Raw genomic sequence first — 18323 nt, forward strand, 5'->3', positions numbered from 1 at the left:
AGCCTGGGGAAGTTTTTTTGCTTGGTCTATATTTGTGTTTTATTGAAAAGACTCCACAACAGATATAATTTAAATGTATTGTTTTTTCATCAAGTATCAAACAAGACTGAGTTAAAAGTGAACATTGTCAAGCATAGCCCACAAGTAGTAGAGAATCAATTAATCTTGGTAAATAGCATTGCACCATGTCCCAGGAATCCACAGGAATATTATCAGGTAGATACTTTATTTGTAATTTTCTTTTAATTAAATCATAGCGTCTGCCTACATATGACATGTTTGGTAAACAAAGGTGACTTGGCAGCAATTGTTTTGGTTTTACAGAAAACTTGCCTGAGTCGAAAAGCCACATTGTATGTACTGTTTGTTTGTACAATCTGACCCCAAATGTATTGGCACATCTGTTTCATCCATGAGTTCACAAAGCCGATACCTCGAAGATGTAAACACATTTAGAATCTTGCATATCTGTTGTATGCTGGAGTGTAACCAGACTCTTTGGAGGAGGCTGGAAGCATTAGAAGACCAGAGATGGGGTCTCTCTTACAGCGATCCAAGGCTTGTTTGTAGTTTATCTTCTGCCTGGTGAGGGGGTCAGTGATATCTTTCTTGTAATTGGATTCAGTTTGAATATCTCGCATCATCGCGCTGTTGATCATTTTGGATCCAATAGCATCTGTGATGCTGACTCTTCTGCTGCTGTTTGGATCAACTAAACCTCCAGTCAGATGCTGTGCTTCCATGTACCAAGTGGCACTGTCTTTTGGGATCCAACCTTTCTGGATCGCTTCTCCCACTGATAAACGCTCTTTGGTGACAGGGTCTTCCACACCGGTGTAGGCCTTTTGAGCGTTAAGGAGCCTCTGTAGCTGAGTCTCATCAATGAGGCCTCTGGAAGCTGCCTTGTTGACCGAGTGTCTTTCTTTGTTGGCAATATCAATGATGCCGCCAGTTGCAGCTTGAGCCTCCAGAAGCTTTTGAGCTGTAGTGGCGTCAATAAGTTTACGCATGGCGGCGCTGCGTACAGTGAAGCAGGTATCTGTGTGCATGTCCATGATCCCAGCAATTGGATATGTTTGTGTCGTCGCGTAGTCGATTGGGGCTGACCTTACTGGTGTACTGGTCCTTGACACAAATGAGTTGAACTGGGGTTTAGGCTTGCTTTCACCAGCAACCAACAAGGCAAACTCTGAGATGTGGAGTTTGCCTTGTTTGTACCGATCCAAATCAAATTGTGTCAGTCGGCCTTCCTTCAAGGCATCATTAATGGAATACTGATTTCCACTCTTGCGATCCTGCAGTACGGATATTTCACCATCAGGTCCCACAGAAGTAGTCTCCTCCCAATCGCACTCAAGCTCCTGCAGATGAATGTACTGTTGGCGATCAATCAGACGCTGCAGGTAGGCATCATAAGGAGACATGTCTCTGCCTGTGTCTGGATCCAGAATGGTGATTTTGGTGGACACATTGGTCTCCTTGGTCCTTGTTTCAGTATGATCCTCTTTCTGCAAGTTCAACAGGAGGTCACGAATGGTGGTGTCACGCATATGTATCTTGTCTTTTTCGTTTAGGATTTCCCTCTCAATTTGCTGGATGTCAGAACCCATCTTCATACTTCTGTTCCTGCTCATATGCGTTCTCTCGTTCATGAGTCTACTCTGCTGCTCGAAAGACAAGTTGATGTCGTGTTTCTTTGACTCCAGTGTCCTGAGCTCACGAGTCAGGTTGTCTTTCTCTCTCAGTAAGCCATCTCTGTTCATAGTTAGGCTGGTTTCTTCTCTTGAGCTGCTCGACTTGGAAGTCATCAGATGGTTTGTTTTAGCACTGAGGCGTTTTATTTGATCCTCAATGTCCTGCCTTGCAAATTTCATCTTAGAAACCTGTTCCCTCAGGCGATCCCTCTCCGCTTCCACGGCCTGGTCTTTTTCAACACGGACAACTTCTTTATACACTTTCTTCTCAGCAGACTTTTCTTTCTGGAGGACCTCAAGCCTCAGAGTGATGTTACGGATGTCCCTCTGGAGGCGCAAGATATCGCTGGTTTCCTTATCCATATCTGCTCGTAGAACAGTTGTCAATCTCTCTAGTTTTGGGTCCCTCTCCACTTTTAGTACCTCTTCAACAACAATATTTTCTGAAACAGCAGGAGGCGCATGTTCCAGCTGGTGGATACGCATTCTGAGTTCTTTGAGTTCTGACTCTGCTATCATCCTCTTTTGATGTTCATCACTTGATCTGAGGAGCCTCTCCTTCTCTTCCACCTTTGTTCTTAGTTGCTGTAACTCTAAATCGATCTGACGTCGGGTCATCACTTCTTCATCCAGGGTCCTACTCAGCCTCTCATGTTCATGCACTTGCCGCGGGTCCTTCTGTAAACGCACAACCTCCTGCACAACTACTTTCTCCTCAGGTTTTTGTCTTTCCAACAATATATATTTGTTTTTCAGGTCAAACACCAACTCCTCAATTGAACGGCGCCTTTGCGCCTCGTCCCTCAATTCTCTTCTGAGACGTTCAGCTTCTTTCTCTAAGAGAGGGTCTGGTTCATACTTAATGACATCTCTGGTGAGGATTTTGGTCTCAACCTTGGACTTTTCAGCCTTCCAACCATCTCTCTCTTTCTTGAGTGTCCTCACCTGATCTTGGAGAAAATTGTAATTGTTGTGTATAAAGTTAATTTGCTCATTTAACCTTTGAATCTCTCTCTCATTTTCAGGGCTTCTTTCTTCCTTCACCACCTCTTGAAGGACCTCCTTCATTTCTACCTTGGGCTTCTGTGATCGAAGAAAATTCACTTCTGATCCTACCCTTGTGATATCCCTATCTATGACAGTGCGCTGCATATTGGACTCTTGTATATCTTTCCTGAGACGTAAAATTTCTACCTCTGTATTTGGATCAATCCGGTAAATCTCATTAACAATTTCCTTCACCTCAACTTTGGGTTTCAGAGCTTGAACTTCCCTGTAGCGACTATGGAGGTTCAACAGCTCTTTGGACAAGGAGTTGTTTTCAATCATTTCACTCTCCACAGATGTTCGAATCCTCTTTGACTCTGTGATGAGTTCGGGGTCTTGTTCAACCTTTTTAATTTCCTTTGTGATGATCTTGGGCTGAATGTTTGGAATTTGTCTTTCTAGAGCATTAATCTGGCTTCTTATTTGGAATATTTCATCATTTATGATCTTAACTCTGCTTGTCTCCTCAGAAATGTCTGTCTCAAATTTCCGCAAGGATCTCAACATCTCAGGGTCTTTTTCTACTTTCACCACTTCCTTCTTAACCACCCTCTCTTTGATGAGTGGTTTCTTCTGTTGGAGAATCTCAAACTCTGTCTTCATCTGCATGTGCTCCGAGTCCCTCAGTCGAATGTTTTCTCTCATTCTTGATATCTCATCTCTCATTTTAGAAGCATCTATGTCTAGCTGAGGGTCTTTCTCAAACTCTGTCACTTCTCTCGTCAAGAGTTTTGGCGCTGCATTTTTTAGGTTGTCCTCAAAGAGGGCAAATTTCTTGTTATAGATCTCAACCTCACTGTGGATGGTGGTCCTTCTCCGGATCTCTTCATGCAGTGTCTTCTGAAGCTCTGTTAAGTCAACCTCCAGTTTTGGATCACGGTAGTACTGAAGCACTTCTTTTTCCTCAACACGTTCTACTCCTCTGCGATTCTTCAGTGACATCAGCCTATCTCGGAATGCTTTTAGATTAGTCTCAACATGAAGTGTCCTTTCCCTCTCTTCCTCCAGCTCTCTGGACAGACTGTTTAGCTCAAAAGCACTCCGTTGTTGGTTTTCCAGCTGCACCTGATGTTGTGCCAACATTTGAACTTTCTCATCATTCTACAGCAAAGGAAATAACAATGAGTTAATAAATTATCATGTGATGTGATTTGGGTATAACTGTGTTTCCTGATTCTGGCCCACCCACTTACTTGCAAAATGAGATTCCGGGCCAACCCCATCTGCTTTTGCCGTTGACCATTTTCAGCTAACGCCTCAGCGTAGCGATTGACCAGATCCCTTTCCTTTGGAAGAAAGAGACAGGGTAACTTCTGGAATTTTCAAGCCAATGGTGACAATTATCAACAGGTTATTGCTTAATCTTGTAGATGATACCTCTTTCTGAACAGCCTCAGCAAGTGTGAGCGTATAAGGTCTCTTTACAACAGTGGCACCAGCATCTTCCAGCGTACTGTTAAATTTGTCGATGTTGGCATCATACTCCTGTACATTGAGATGGTCCATTTTGCCTTATTGCTATTGGGCCCGAAATCACGATTGTATTTAATAATGTGTTATGACCATTGCATATTATGTCTTACACCAAGTAGAGTGTGCAGGTCTCGAGACACGTCAGACACTCTGTCCATGTCATTGCCTTTCCGCTTCAGGTCGTCCATCACCCTCTGCAGTGAAGTGTCAGTTACTGATAACATACTATCATAGTGATTCTAATTGCTGATCCGTTACAATTGGTGAGGGAGGGCACAAGGAGGGTACTTAACAGAGATGGGACCAAGTCATTGGTTTGCAAGTCACAAGTGGGTCTCGAGTCCTGAGTCATGTTTTGTGTCAAGATAGACAAGGCCGGAGTTGATTCCCAGGTTGATGCAGGCAAGTTCCGAGTCACGTCGCAAAACTCCAACTTTAAGTCAGGACAGGCAAATCCCAAATCAAGTCACAAATTCAAAGTCTCGGACTTGCCACACTTGGCATTTGCCTGTCTCGACTTGGGACTTGACTGAGGATTTACCAATCTCGACGTGGGATTTGACTTGGAACTTGAGGAGCAAAGACTCGAGACTCATCTGTGACTTCCATAGCGTCACCACCTCTGGTACTTAAATAGAGGAAAATTCCTTGTGTGTTCTATACACTTGGCCATTAAAGCTGATTCTGAATCTGTTCCAGTGATTTACTGTACCAGTTGTCCTCATTTGAGTCACAGAGGAAGCTTATCATAGCTGACTTTGGGAGAGAGTCGGTATACACTTTGCCAGTAAATTGCAGGGCACATACTGCACGTATAGAGAGTCATTCACCCTCACATTCACACATGCGGACAATTTGGTCTTCAATTAACCTTAATGAAGTTGGAACAGCTGTAGAACAACCAATGCAAACCACCCAAAGGAAGGCCAGAGCCAAGATTTGAACCCTGAACCTCAGAACTGGGAAGCAGATGTGCTATCTCCTCATCTGTGATGTCTTCTTCTTGAATACATTAATATTTAATCAAGCTGCTTCTAAATGAGAAAAATAAATGGAATTCTGGAATGCAGATGAAATAAAGTACTAAAAAAGCCAACATTCCAAGCACGTCATGATGACAGAGTATTCTCACCTCTTGCGAGCTCTGCATTGCAGAGACTGAAGACACATCATCACTGTAGTTGAGCTTGTTTTTTGGCAGGTTGTTCAGGAAGAAATTCAGGGATTTTGCTGAACTTTGGAATTCATGGTTTTTGGCACTAGCTTCTTGTAAAATGTTTTCTCTAAAAAAAATGTCTATTGTTTAACGGTCTGTGTAGTTTGTATTGATACGGACTGCATGTGTCTATTGGGATTCTTACCTCTCCTTCAGCTGGTTGTCAAGGTTTGCATAACGGTTGTGCAGATGCTTGACCTCTGTTCTCTGGCGTTGAATGTCTGGACAGAACTCCTGGTATCCCTGCTGCAGAGAACTGCATAGCTGCTCAGTGGCCTCCAGGTCCTGACTTAGCTTCCGCATCTCGGGCTGAATGGATGCCACAGCCTTTCGCTGTTGCTAAAAACGGCAAAAGTGACATGAATAGTTTTCTCTTAAAAGATTGAGGGAATGTTTGTGTGGCTAAAAGGGAAATTGGAGTTTTTTCTTTACATGTAAACTGTCACTGGCAGTTTGGATTGAGTTTGGCACATCAAGTATTGGGCCATCTTCACTAAGCCTCTTCTCACACCCTGAGATGAGGCCATCCACTTTCTTTATCTGATTCTCCAAGTTCAGGGATGCATTTGCTCTGTGGAAAAAAAAAGTAAAAAAAAAAAGATGACTATAGTAGTGTAGTGCCAAATATTAACTATTTAGTTGCAGAAAAAATAAGTTGGTATGTCTGTAATTTTATAAAGAGAAAGGGGTTTTGTTTCTAGGTCGTCTCCCACAATATATACAGTATTAAACTTACTTCTTGTTGTAGAGGTCAGCAAGCCCAGAGATCCCATCATACTTGTTTTCAGCATTGTTCAGTTTGAGCGGCAGCCCAAAGGAGCCACTAGGATCTTTGGACAATAGAGGCTGCAGCTCAGCCTGAGCTGCAAGCTTTTCCTGCCCCAAACCTTTTAGTCCCCTGCCAGCTTGCTGAGAAAAGGAAAAAAGTAGTGGAAGGGGGATGATTTTGCAGTAATGTTTTAGTCTTTCACAGCAATATATTAATTCATACAAACAAATTATTATTTGTGTCTGTTACTGATTGAATAGGGAACTAAGTGAGTTTATAAATGATTGAGGTGTAACAAGCATTACATCAGCTCTAAAGTTTCCATATACTATATGTACAATATGAATTAATTAATTTGTACTCCTTGCAGATTTTAAAGTTACATAATGTTTAAAAATGCATGTATTTTGTCAACAGTGGCAGAATTAATGAAATAAAAAAATCCACACTCAATGAATAGCTCACCTGCTACACGATAGCATATATATATACACTATATACACAATAACATCTGAAAAGAATGACAATTTTAAAAAATATATATATTTTCTGCCATAGTCTTCTCATGTCATCAAATTCACATTGAAGATGTAAATTACTACATGTTACATACATGTAATAATGTGTTAAGTGTACAGTAAATATTTGACAAAACAAATGTTTGACACTTTTGAACAGTGCATCTATTATGGAACCTTGTGTCAAAAATGTAAAATGTCTTATAACATTTTGTCACTTTCTTGTGTCAGTTCCAGCTAAAAGATACCCGATAGATAATTTTGTGTGTAACTTTGTGTTTTATGCAGTGTTGTGTGAAGCAATGAATCGCTAATGTAAATGTTTGTCCATTTTTCTCACTTCCTGTTCCTTGAGCCTGTTGACCAGATCTGCAGTGGGGTTGGAGCGGCTCAGTGGGGCTCGCATACGGCTCAGCATGTCTTTGTCAGCATTGCCCAGGTCGGCATTCAGTTTGTCCAAGCGGAGACCCAATGCTGCCAGTCTGGGATCCACCGCAGGAGTCGACGGGGGGGCTGAACCGTTAAATGGGAAGCTCATTGATTAAAAGCTGAAGACCATGTGAGGGACTCCGATCCAATATTTGGTTAGATAATGACCTGATTGCAGAGACCTGGCCATCTCTGACTTGTGATTCTTCAGGGATTCTGCCAGAGCGGCTCTCCTCTTCTTAATGTCACCCAGTTCACCACCCAAACTAGTCAATGAAAAAATGCATTCTGTTGTAGGTTGAATACCTCACTGACTTATTTTTGTGAACGCGCAAATACTTACAGGTCCACTTTGTTGATGGCCTCTGGATCAGGTGGCGGGATCACAAAGCAAACCCCTGGGAAGGTGTTAGTGACCCCTTTGGTGGTTATAACATCCCAGTTCTCATTATCGGGGTTCGATTTCAAGGTGCACTTCTCGCCTCTTGACAGAGGGCCCTTCAGCAAATATAAACACAGTAAAGTACATTTCATTGTGGGGGACACCATTGCATGAGTGCACTCTTTGTGTTTTACTGGTAGGAGGTGCATTGCGAGAGTGGCTTACCCCCCCCACACACAAAAAATGGTGATTATAAATTGCATTTTTCTACGACATAGCAGGGATTTCCACGGCAAGATGAGCGTATACAAAGGGTACAGGGGAAACTGTAACAACATTAAATAAGTAATCCTTTGAAAAATGGCAACTAGTCCCACCAGTTACATTATGTGACATTTCCCAGACTTTCAGCCTTCTAAAACATGAGCGTTAAAATGCTCTACCCTGTTAGTCTCCCAGTCGCAGAGGGACTCCAATGTGACTGATCTGTTTGGGGGTATACGACGCTGCTTCAGTGGAGCAATGGTGGTGCTGCGCCTTCTCAGATCCGCCAGCAGCTGCTCGCTGTCCTGCACGGCTTTCTCGTCCGCCTGGTCCCAAACACACACACATCAGATATATGGTTTAAAAGTCATCTTGATAGTCAGACAGTCACTTTTCAGACAATGAAAAAGGAAACAGAAATATGACAATGGCAATAATATGTTATTGATAAGCCCAACACCACAATGGTTTGCTCCTGTCTTGCATCATTGTCAGCACAAAATCTGATATTCAAACATTTTTCAATTTGGATCATCCAAGGTGTGGGATTTTGATACTAATCCGGGATTGTGCAAAACAAAAAAAAATCTATTTCAGTTTTACTTCTGGCGAGTGTAGGATTCTTCAAAATGGTTTTGAGATGTGGTTTCTGTGTATTTTCTACACTTGTCATCATGTAGGTCATGGTTGGATAAAATGGAGTTGACTCTGTACCACCTGACTTGAGAGATGTGGGCACGACTGGTCGCCGTAAAATTGCAGGGCCCAAATTGTATAGTAGAAACAACAATTCACACTTGTACATTTACATGGTGAGATCATGTAAAATATACGCCACGGCTCCTGATCAATGTTGGGAGACTCTGTGCTGTCGCCTTTCTAATGTGACAATGGTTCTAAGATGGAGCTGTGATAAAGACTTGTCAAGCATCCTTCTCGTACCTCAAGCATCATCATCATCTCTGTGTTGCTCTTCCTGCTGGCTGTCTTGGGGTCCAAGTTATTGTTGAGTTTGCTCAGGGTCTCTGAAAGTTGCTCTGTGTCCAGTTGGTACTGCATGGTCATGCGGAAGACAATAAATTTGTGTCAAACACACGACAAGTTGTGTTAAGGTACATACATTATGATGATTATCTTCAAAATGATATCTCACTCATCATTACCTTTTTGTATTGCTCCAGATTGTCCAAGTGTGTCTCCTGACAAATGCACAAGTGGAGGAACTTCTGCCATTCGTTGCGTACAGCGTCTCTCTGAGCCTGGTGACGAGAAGAATTGTGCTGATTCTGAGTTCAGGTTAGGGAATTCATTGCCCCACTGGTTTGTCTGCCAAGCGCACCCATACATCCACTCACTCGCTCGCTCACTCACGCACCGACTAACAAAGTTACGAGTGTACCTGTATGGTAGCGCTGGCAGGGTGCTTAAGCTCAATAAGTCTGTCACCTTCATCCTGGAGCTTGTTCACCTCACTCTCATGTGACAGCAGACTGTTGTTCTTGAAGTTCTGATCATGAAAGGCACATTTAGCCCACGTTAGCACACACAGTGTTTGAATCCACATCATGGTGACAAGTTCCTGCCCCAGTCATAGTCATTGCTGACCTCGTACTGCCTGCGGACGTCGGGAGGATCCACCATTCGATCGCTCCAGTCCTGCTTCTTGATCTTGTCTTGTTCCTCTCCGAGGAAATTCAGCTCCTTGTTGCAGCCCTGCATATACTCATAAAGGCTGTTCAAGTAGTGGCCACGCCACTTGGAGGTTTCCTTTTAGAGGAGGGGGAAAAAAAAAATGTGAAAAAGCAGGGCTGGACTCGCTCTGATCTACTTTCACATCATATATCTGGTGCATGAAATTGTACTATTTAATCCCAACAGACTATTCTCTTCATTTCTAATCATTGTTATGAGATCAATACAAATTCCAAATGATGTTGTGGCACAGATACAAACTGTTTTTACACAGTATTGAAGGATTCTATAATGGTGGCGTGCTAGCAGTGGTATTCCGTCTGGTAAAGTTCCCACTGAAGACCCGAGTACCAAATGCGCAACCTGATACTGTGAAACCACAATCACTCAGGTTTTCCTGATAGGGTTAAAATTGGACTGACTGATTCTTGTCGGTTTTAGAATGAATATTGTCAAATATACAACAAGGCACTGACCAGAAGTTTGTTGTACTGTTTCTTGAGGGCTGTGTAGTTCTCCTGGAAAACACGATGACACAAGATCTTCAACTAGAATCTGATGTATTTCATAATCAAAAGTGTACACGCCTTCTCAAGTGTGCACTGTCAAGGTGAATATGCGGCGTTCGGTCACGTTACTTTACCTTGGTGCCGGCGGAGCTGACACACAGCTGCGGGTTGTAGGCCTCAATCTCCTGGTGTAGGATTCTGTGAGAAGCGATCTGTTTCTCCAGTTCTGCCAAGGTGGGCCCGTACAGGTCACTGCTCACTTGTTTCTGAAAACAGTTGGACGGATGCTGCTGTCACTGTCATCTGCTCGCAGGCGGTAAGACAATGTTGTGAGACCTACTTGCTTCTGATTGAAAACCGGCGCCCAGTCGATCCTGGGCATCAGTGACACGTCGTCGATCTGCTCGTAGATGTCTCGGTAGATTGTGCAGTCCTTCAGCCAGCGCTCGTGGAGGTGGAGGACACTGAAAAGTAAACGAAAGCAACGATATGTAGAAATGGTACCTTAAATTAAATCCCACAAACTCATGGTTTGTGTTTGTAAAAACTCAACGACTTTTGGTGGACATTTGCCTTCATTATTTTTCAATTTCCTATGCGTTGTATACAAAAGCCCAAACTAAGCCAAGAAAAGCAACAACAAATACAGTAGACTAAATGTAGTACTACGCAAGTACATACAGTTGAACACCACATACTTGCAGTCCAGCACCTGCAGATTGATTTTTTATTAACGTGGAACTAACCCACATTTGTCGTGGAAAACACTTATTGGCCGTGTATCGCCACCTATTCAACAATTTGTTGTTTTTTTCAATGTAGTTATAATGTACATCAATTATTTGCAGATGTGTGGAATAATAACAGTGACACAAGTACTGTACTGTAATGCACTTTGCAGTGATTCCCAAACACTGCGCCTCGGTACACGAGCATGTCGGGGGAGATCATCCAGGCTCGCTGTGGAAAATAGTCCAATTTCACTTCTTTGGTCCGGAATTTATTATTTCATCTTTATTTGTCTATCGATGCCAGTGACATGTAATGACAGGCAGAAAAAAGAAGGAAATACTCTCCCAGAGAAGGGAGAATGTAATCATTGATCTTGGTGGTTCACTGTGAGACGTTTCTTAATTTAGATGTAATGTAATATATGTGATCAATAAATACTGGGAACCACTGGAATTAACATGTCAGTGTTGATTCCCACTTAAACCTGTAGGGGGAGGCATAATGTCATCTGACGTGTGACGTTTCTTCATAGTTTGACTTTGAGCCAGATGTTGCCACAACTCACTCGCTCTCGATCTCTCTGGCCTGCGGGTGCTTGAGCTTCTTGGCTTTGTCCACGTCCAAGAAGAGGTCCTCCAGCAGGCTCTCAGCTTCGCCCAGCGTGTCGCACAGCTGATTCTGGTGCTTCAGAGGGAGTTCTTTCTTCTCATTTTCAGCATCCTGGTGGAAGGAAACCCGGTCAGAAGCCGATTTGGTGGTGGTGGTGGGGGCTGGCCTTTGCGTGTCTTCTTACCTCAGCCAAGAGTTCCTCAGAGCGGAGGATGTCTTTCTCCACCACGTCTGCACTCTTTTGCATTTGGGCGATCAGCAGGGCCAGGTTGCTAGGCTGGGTCCTGCAAGGTGGGGGCAAAGGGTCAAAGATTGGAGGTCACGCCTTGTGAATTGGGAGACGTTGGCTGTGATTGACAGCCCATCTTTGACGATGTGTGTTTTAGTGCATGGCATGTGGCCCACCATGTAACCCCCCCCCAAAAAAAAAAAAAAAAAAAGACATTTGGAAGCAGTCTGAGGGTTCTTTAGTTAAGACAGCAAACAGTTTCCATCGGTTGTAAAAAAAAAAAAAAAAAAAAAACTGACTCAATTTCCAAAAGTGAAAGTGATTTCTGCAGCAGCCACAATGGAGTTGTTTGTTCTAGGTACAAGTTCTGCCTTTCCCTCCCTATTTGGACACCTCCACATCATCTTCCATCAACTGCACACCATGTATCTACGTGGTCAGCTGTAGGTTTGTTTCTAAAGATTTGAAATGCTATTGAAATGTTGTGGGATCATAGTTTATGGCATATTTATGATTTCAACAACTAACACAGGCGATTATAATGACCTTAATTGTGGTGTTTGCGATTTGGGTTTGGATCCCTGAGATCTACCTTAATCCGACTTTGTTAAACCATTGCATCATCATTTTTCATCGCACAGTTTGAGGTGTCAGTCAGACACCTCAAAGTGCTTCGAGGGTGGCAGGGGGTCCCGCAAAGCCTTCTTGAAGTACACTCTATTCCACGGAGGCTGAGCGTTACCACTGCTGCCACATCTTCTTCTCCACATTTGTGATGATGAAACTTGGCAACAGTGCACAAAGTTTTGGGCGGCGCCACCATAAAATCTCACCTTGGCAGACAAAACACTCTAGATAAAACCCCGCTGATCTTTTCACCAAGACAAACAAACCATTTTCATGTTCTATTAGGGAGGTAGGGCTATGCAAAGGTGTCATAAATCTACTGTCAATTTTCTATTGCTAATGCGTTTTGCTTTCCATAAAAGGTCTCACTTTGGCAACACACTGCAGTGACAGTGGCACTTCTTTTTACTTGTGGCTACTCTTTTAAATATCTTCTCAGCATCTACTATTGATTGAAATGAAGCATATCCTCCATATAATCCTAATCGTAAAAACTGATGCGCAGCAATCAAAGCATTGCTTTAGTTGAGAAGTCGTATTGCATATTTTTTATTTTGCTTTTGTATACTCCTAATTTTTTTTTCATGCCGCTATTTAATTTGGATTAATCAAGCAAGTCTTGTTCTTCAGCTGGTACAATAACGTCCAGGTGAGACTGTTATGTGAAGCATGCATACCCCACACACAAAAAACTTTCATGTCATTTTGCATTCTTTTAGTTTTTCACGTATTTCACAGCTTTAAATGTCCCCTCAAAACTGACCGAGTCAGTAATTACTGTGGCGAGGATCTGATTAGCCGCCTTGACGAACTGGACTGGTGGCATATTTGAGAAGGGATTGTCTGCATTCTTCACCAAGATCACAGGACTGCAAACACTCCCTCATTCAAATGTGAAAACGCCCCAAAGCAAAGATTTTACTTGTCACACTATCGGTAAAGTTAAAAAAAAAATTGCAAACAGTATAAATCAATATATGGAAAGGTTATAGTTTACTGACAAACTGTGCCCGATGTCTGAAAGTTGGAAAATTGGAAAGTTCTACAGTCTGCAATGGTGGGACAAGCTTGTGGTAGTTTACCTCAGGCTAAGAAATACAAGTGAAGTACTGCATATCCAAAGAAGATTTTCTAAGTAAAGGTCAACTTGTGATTTCAAAGAATGCTTGGCAGTAACGTTAAAAGCTTGTGGCATGGGAAGAAATGTCGGCCAGGATTGAATGAAAACTTGAACAGGTCATGATCATCAATTTGATGTTTTGATGATGCTTTTTTCTGTATACAATTTCTGCAATGATTACTCTTTTGGGACTGGACAGGATATTTGGGGTTGTTGCAGTTGAGAACAACAATGAACATTTGCAACCATTTCATGTCAACTCCAACTTGAAGAACAATAAACAGCGTCATTAAATAATAAAGTTCTTTGCCCATCTGTCGGTCACAGGCTGCTCTATTCGTCATCTCGCCTTAAGTACCAAAAAGTCTTCAATTGGTTGTCTGTTGTTCAAATGTACTGCTGACTCACGTTCCAAAGAAATAGTGGACTTTTGGGTACGGCTGCAGAACAACGCCCATATTCTGAAAAGGACAGGAACTGATTATAAGGGCGCCCAGGCCTCATGTCGGTGCCCCAGCCGATTGACAGCACCCACACAAAAGACAGACCACCTCAATGTGTGTGTACAGAGACTGCGTGTTTAGTTCTAGTCGTTGCTGTCCTTAGTTGGCTTGGTTTGTCTGTTTTGTACTAAGTGAGCCCAAGAGCGTTGGCACCCTCTGCAACTTGAAATTGATAATCCAAGGTACGATACACTGTGGTTGGTTGTCTACGTGGCTGCACTGCTAGTTTTGTCTCACTTTCTAACCCAAGAGCTAACATGGATGTTGGGACAACACACAATCTAGTCCTTCATGCAGCTTCTGATTGGATCTCCTGTCAAGCCCTGAGATAATGTAATGCACACAGAGAAGGAGGACGACAGCATGCTGAGGAAATGACACCTACCCCCTGGGGGTCAGGTGCAATGAGAAAAAGGGGGAAACATTTCAGAATACATCCAGAAAAATGCATTGATTAAAAGAACGCACCTGGTGACCTTGACCGAATTTTCCTTTTTCCGAAACATCCTAGACATTGCGTGTGGGGTCGACTGAGATCCCGCAAAAAAGGTCTGTCCTGCTCACTCGGGCCGGATCTCCCGCCGTGCCTCTCTGCTTCCTCGGGGTCCAGCTGTCAAAGTCCAAACACGGCAAAAGGCTGACCCGCACGCGTTGATATCGGCACGGGTGCACCTCCTCCCGGCCGGCCTGACGGGCGCGTCACCGCCCAGACAGCCACCTTACATGGGGAGGACCGGACTGACCAGTTTTGCCTTCCTCCCATTTCGGGGCCCTGCCCATCCTTTTCATCGGGGGCCCATTCTCCACTACCAAGAGAAAGAAAAAAAAAGTTTGTAGGGCGTGGTAATTGCTTCCAAACTCATCAAGCACAGACTTTTATGCCACATTTCACACTAAACGCCATCTTACAGGGAACTAAATACTAAACAATCTGATTGTGAATTTAAAAAAAACCAACAATTTCTTAGGAAATGTGGCTATTTGGAACAGTAACTTAGAATTAGAGTAACTATCTATACAAAAACATAATATAACAATATGCAACTGTGCTCAGTACATCATCCTGACTACCTTTGTAATAAATATTCAACTTAATAAAAAAAAAAAGGTAAATTAAATTCACCATGCTGAGCAGAGGTGGTCATTTTTAAATTTATTGATTGGAACTGGGCTTATTCTTGCCAACTCATCAGAGTAAGGAAACAAGTTGAGGGGAATTTGAAATCAGAAACAGTACTACATTGTTAGTTCTGTATAGTTTATAAAGTATTTTTATTACATAGGTTATCACAACTGAATCCGAAGGCCCAGAGTACTGTTGATTTGACATGGGAGCACGTAGAGGCTGAAATCTGATTGGATGAAAACCATTTCATTTCCACATACTCTATAATGTCATGCACAAAATGAAGAGAATAGAAATACTGTACGTCACTTGAAATTGCATATTTGGTATTTTGGTTATCCTCATCCTTTCTCTTGCTCGTCACTGGTACGCTTCTCTGGCATTGCAAGAAAAAGGGAAACAAAAACAAAACAAAAGTTAAATGCTTTGGACACTCACGTAGCATAATTCGCTGTTGTTTGACTTTTGAGACATATTATCAAAACGATCATATTTATACAATTTCCAAATGTGTCAAGTAAGTCATAAAAGTCTCCTGCTCCACTCAAAAGGTAAGTGAGTGGATTACATAATGGCTTCATACGGAATATTTGGTGGATGTCTCAGACTAATCGTTAAGGACTACTAATAGTTTGCAAAGTCCCATCATAAAGGAATCTGAGTCATTGGTCTCGGTGAAAAAAAAGAAAAAAAACAGAGAAACAACAATAGCAAAAAAATGCAGTACAGCAACTTCCTTCCAGCAGAGCACAGTTCCACTTACACAGACTCAGGTGCGTCCTCACCTTGGTATGATTTTGTCCCAATCTGAGCCCAGGCTGTGGAGTGGAAGAGTGAAGATAGATATACTGTACTTATATGATCCTCTTTGCAAAAATATTTTTTCTCTCAAACTTTGGTGCAGTAAGTTGACTGCAAATGTGTACACAATCTAAAACTTGTGTGATGAAATTTCCTATTACAGGAAAGAGTATCATTTTGACAATGTTTTTCTATATCAACTGGAAGATATTCATGTTTTATCTCCAGCTCTTGTAATGAACCTCATCAGATTCATCCATCCATCCATTTTCTTAGCTCCTGATCCCCACGAGGGATGTGGGAGTTCCGGAGCCCATCCCAGCTGTCAACGGGCAGGAAGCGGGCTACACCCTGAACTGGTTGCCAGCCAATCGCAGGGCACAGACACAGACAGCCGCACTCACAATAACACCTACGTGGAATTTAGAGTGTTCAATTAATGTTGCATGTTTTTGGGTATCTGGGAGGAAATTTGAGTTCCCGGAGAAAACCCACGCATGCATGGGGAGAACACGCAAACTCCACACAGGCGAGGCCGGAATTCGGACCCCGGTCCTCGGAACTGTGTGAACTCAGAGCTCTACAGGTGTGGCACCCAGAACTTGTACAACGCAAAAAAAAAAAGACATCTTTTCAAGAGGGCAATGAAAAATAAAGTGATATAATTTGATTGAAAAAGCATGCATACACTATTATGAACTGGACATGTGGCTGTGATCAGATGGAACTAATCACATTAGAATTCATCTTAATTGAGAGTCGTCAGCTATCGGCCATAATTTCAAGTGTCTTGGAAGTCAGGTAAGCCAAAATGACGATCATCTGTTCAAGTAGGCTTTTACTGACATTTTTTTCCCCAAGCAGAAGCTTGCAAGTGATGTGCTAGCAGTACTAATCATTTTGGAACTGATCATATTTGAAATCCCTCCACCTTTTCTCAGACCCTTGTTCCAGCCAAACCAGGCTGCTGCCACCAGTGTGCTTCACTCTCAGGTGTGGCGATCTTTTGGTGATGAGAAGTCTTTTTCTTTGAAAGATAAGCCACCCGATCTTACCACCCTATGGAGATGGTTGCACTTGTACTAACTGGCCAGTACTTCTGCAGATCTCTTCAATGTTATTGTAGGCCTCTCTGCAGCATCCCTGACCAGTGTTTTATTAATTTTGGAGGAATCTCCAGTCCAGGTGATTTCATATTTTCTCCCTTTGATGACTGTTATCACTGTGTTGCATAGTACAATATTTACAGCATATTCAATTGTCTGAGCATCTTTCCTAAGCACATGAAGTGTGCTCCCCCAGCCCTCCATTTTTATGTGGTAAACAGTGGAGGGGAACCTGGCACCCCTGCAAATACTTGAACGGTGAAGTTGCTTCCCAGACAAACACAATGTCAGCAGGTCAAATAGAAATAGGATGAGGTAGGGTTGTATGATTAAAGGCCTATGAAAGAATGATGGGAAAGCTAGAGGGGCCCAAGTGATGCACAACACACAATAGTCCTTATATCGATTTAACCCGCCACATCTTCGCTCCATCCAGGCAGGGCACATTTCTGCGTGGCAATGGAATGTGCAAGTGAGGCAGGTGAAACATGGAAGCTCGACATGCTTCCAAAAAGAAGCGCTGGTTCCTCCACTATGTTAAAAATGCAAGAAAGAACGCAGTTTGCCGGTGAGCAACAAACACACCTTGTAGGTTAATGCAAGCTATGATAATCTACACACATCCACGCCCAACTTAGACATCCCACATATTGCGTGAACTCAGATTGACACACACACACACACACACACCACACACACACACACACACACACACAGCTGTTTATAAACTTTCACAATCACATTCTAGTCTGAAAAATGCAGCCCTCTTCGAGCTGAATGAAACGGACGTAAACATTTGCCGCAAATATATTTTAATTATGTCTTTAGATCATCCATGTCACTTCTATTGGACAAATAACTTTATAATAATGAGGGAAAAAAAACAACTCAGGAAGCAGAAAAATACAGGGGGTCCTAAGTTTACAGCTGCAACTTAACATTTGAAGGTTACAAAGGTCACAAACTAGTACTACTACTTTGCACACTGATGTAGAAATACATTTTCAAGCAGCACAAGAAGGCACCCTCAGTTAAGTCAGATAGAGTTTTTCATTTGTTTCAAATGTAATGCTTAGGTATTTTTCATACAAATACTGAACTTAACTGTAACTATGACTACTATATGACTTGGAAGTCTGTTTACGTCACCGCCTTAGAACAAACGGATCCCCGTCAAAGCAAGGACCCCCCTGCATTGTGAGTAATTAGGTGACAAAGCATAAAGTCTTAGACAATCAGTACAGTCCAATAGTCTCAGGGATCATTACATTTGTGGTTTGCCAGAATAACTACATATGTATAACTAGAATTCATGAAGCGCAGTCATTTGTGATGCTTTTAAAGTTTTCAAAGTCAATTTTTTAAGACTCTATTCAACATGGTCATCAGGCAGCAGACTCATGTTATAAACAATAATAACCCCGAGTACACCCGTCATTTTTTAAAATACTTTTCGTGGGACAATACTGAAGAAATA

The 18323-nt window shown here is 42.4% G+C and overlaps 1 protein-coding gene across 1 annotated transcript; it reads right to left on the bottom strand.

Moving 5' to 3' along the window:
- Positions 1-426: 426 nt before the first annotated feature.
- On the bottom strand, positions 427-15346 carry evpla (envoplakin a). Its single transcript, XM_061829037.1, has 23 exons — positions 15249-15346; positions 14282-14619; positions 11519-11618; positions 11291-11445; positions 10334-10457; positions 10128-10259; positions 9961-10002; positions 9398-9559; positions 9192-9299; positions 8956-9051; positions 8735-8845; positions 7972-8118; positions 7490-7644; positions 7315-7412; positions 7058-7230; positions 6167-6339; positions 5863-6001; positions 5576-5769; positions 5347-5497; positions 4325-4408; positions 4119-4226; positions 3935-4027; positions 427-3842 (listed from the first exon to the last, which is right to left on the bottom strand). The coding sequence occupies exons 2-23, from the start codon at positions 14326-14328 to the stop codon at positions 453-455; spliced, it is 5982 nt and encodes a 1993-aa protein (XP_061685021.1). The 5' UTR covers positions 14329-14619; positions 15249-15346; the 3' UTR covers positions 427-452.
- Between the last annotated feature and the right edge of the window lie 2977 nt (positions 15347-18323).

Source organism: Syngnathoides biaculeatus, chromosome 9, assembly GCF_019802595.1.
Source record: "Syngnathoides biaculeatus isolate LvHL_M chromosome 9, ASM1980259v1, whole genome shotgun sequence".
Lineage (NCBI taxonomy): Eukaryota > Metazoa > Chordata > Actinopteri > Syngnathiformes > Syngnathidae > Syngnathoides > Syngnathoides biaculeatus.

What these genes read in the sequence shown, in the direction of transcription:
- evpla (XM_061829037.1), bottom strand. Translation starts at nt 14,328, where the DNA reads ATGTCTAGGATGTTTCGGAAAAAGGAAAATTCGGTCAAGGTCACCAG. An exon ending in CTGCCAGCGCTACCATACAG is followed by an intron (nt 9,052 to 9,191) that starts GTACACTCGTAA and finishes TCTCGTCACCAG; the next exon opens with GCTCAGAGAGACGCTGTACG. An exon ending in GCGACTGGGAGACTAACAGG is followed by an intron (nt 7,645 to 7,971) that starts GTAGAGCATTTT and finishes TATTTGCTGAAG; the next exon opens with GGCCCTCTGTCAAGAGGCGA.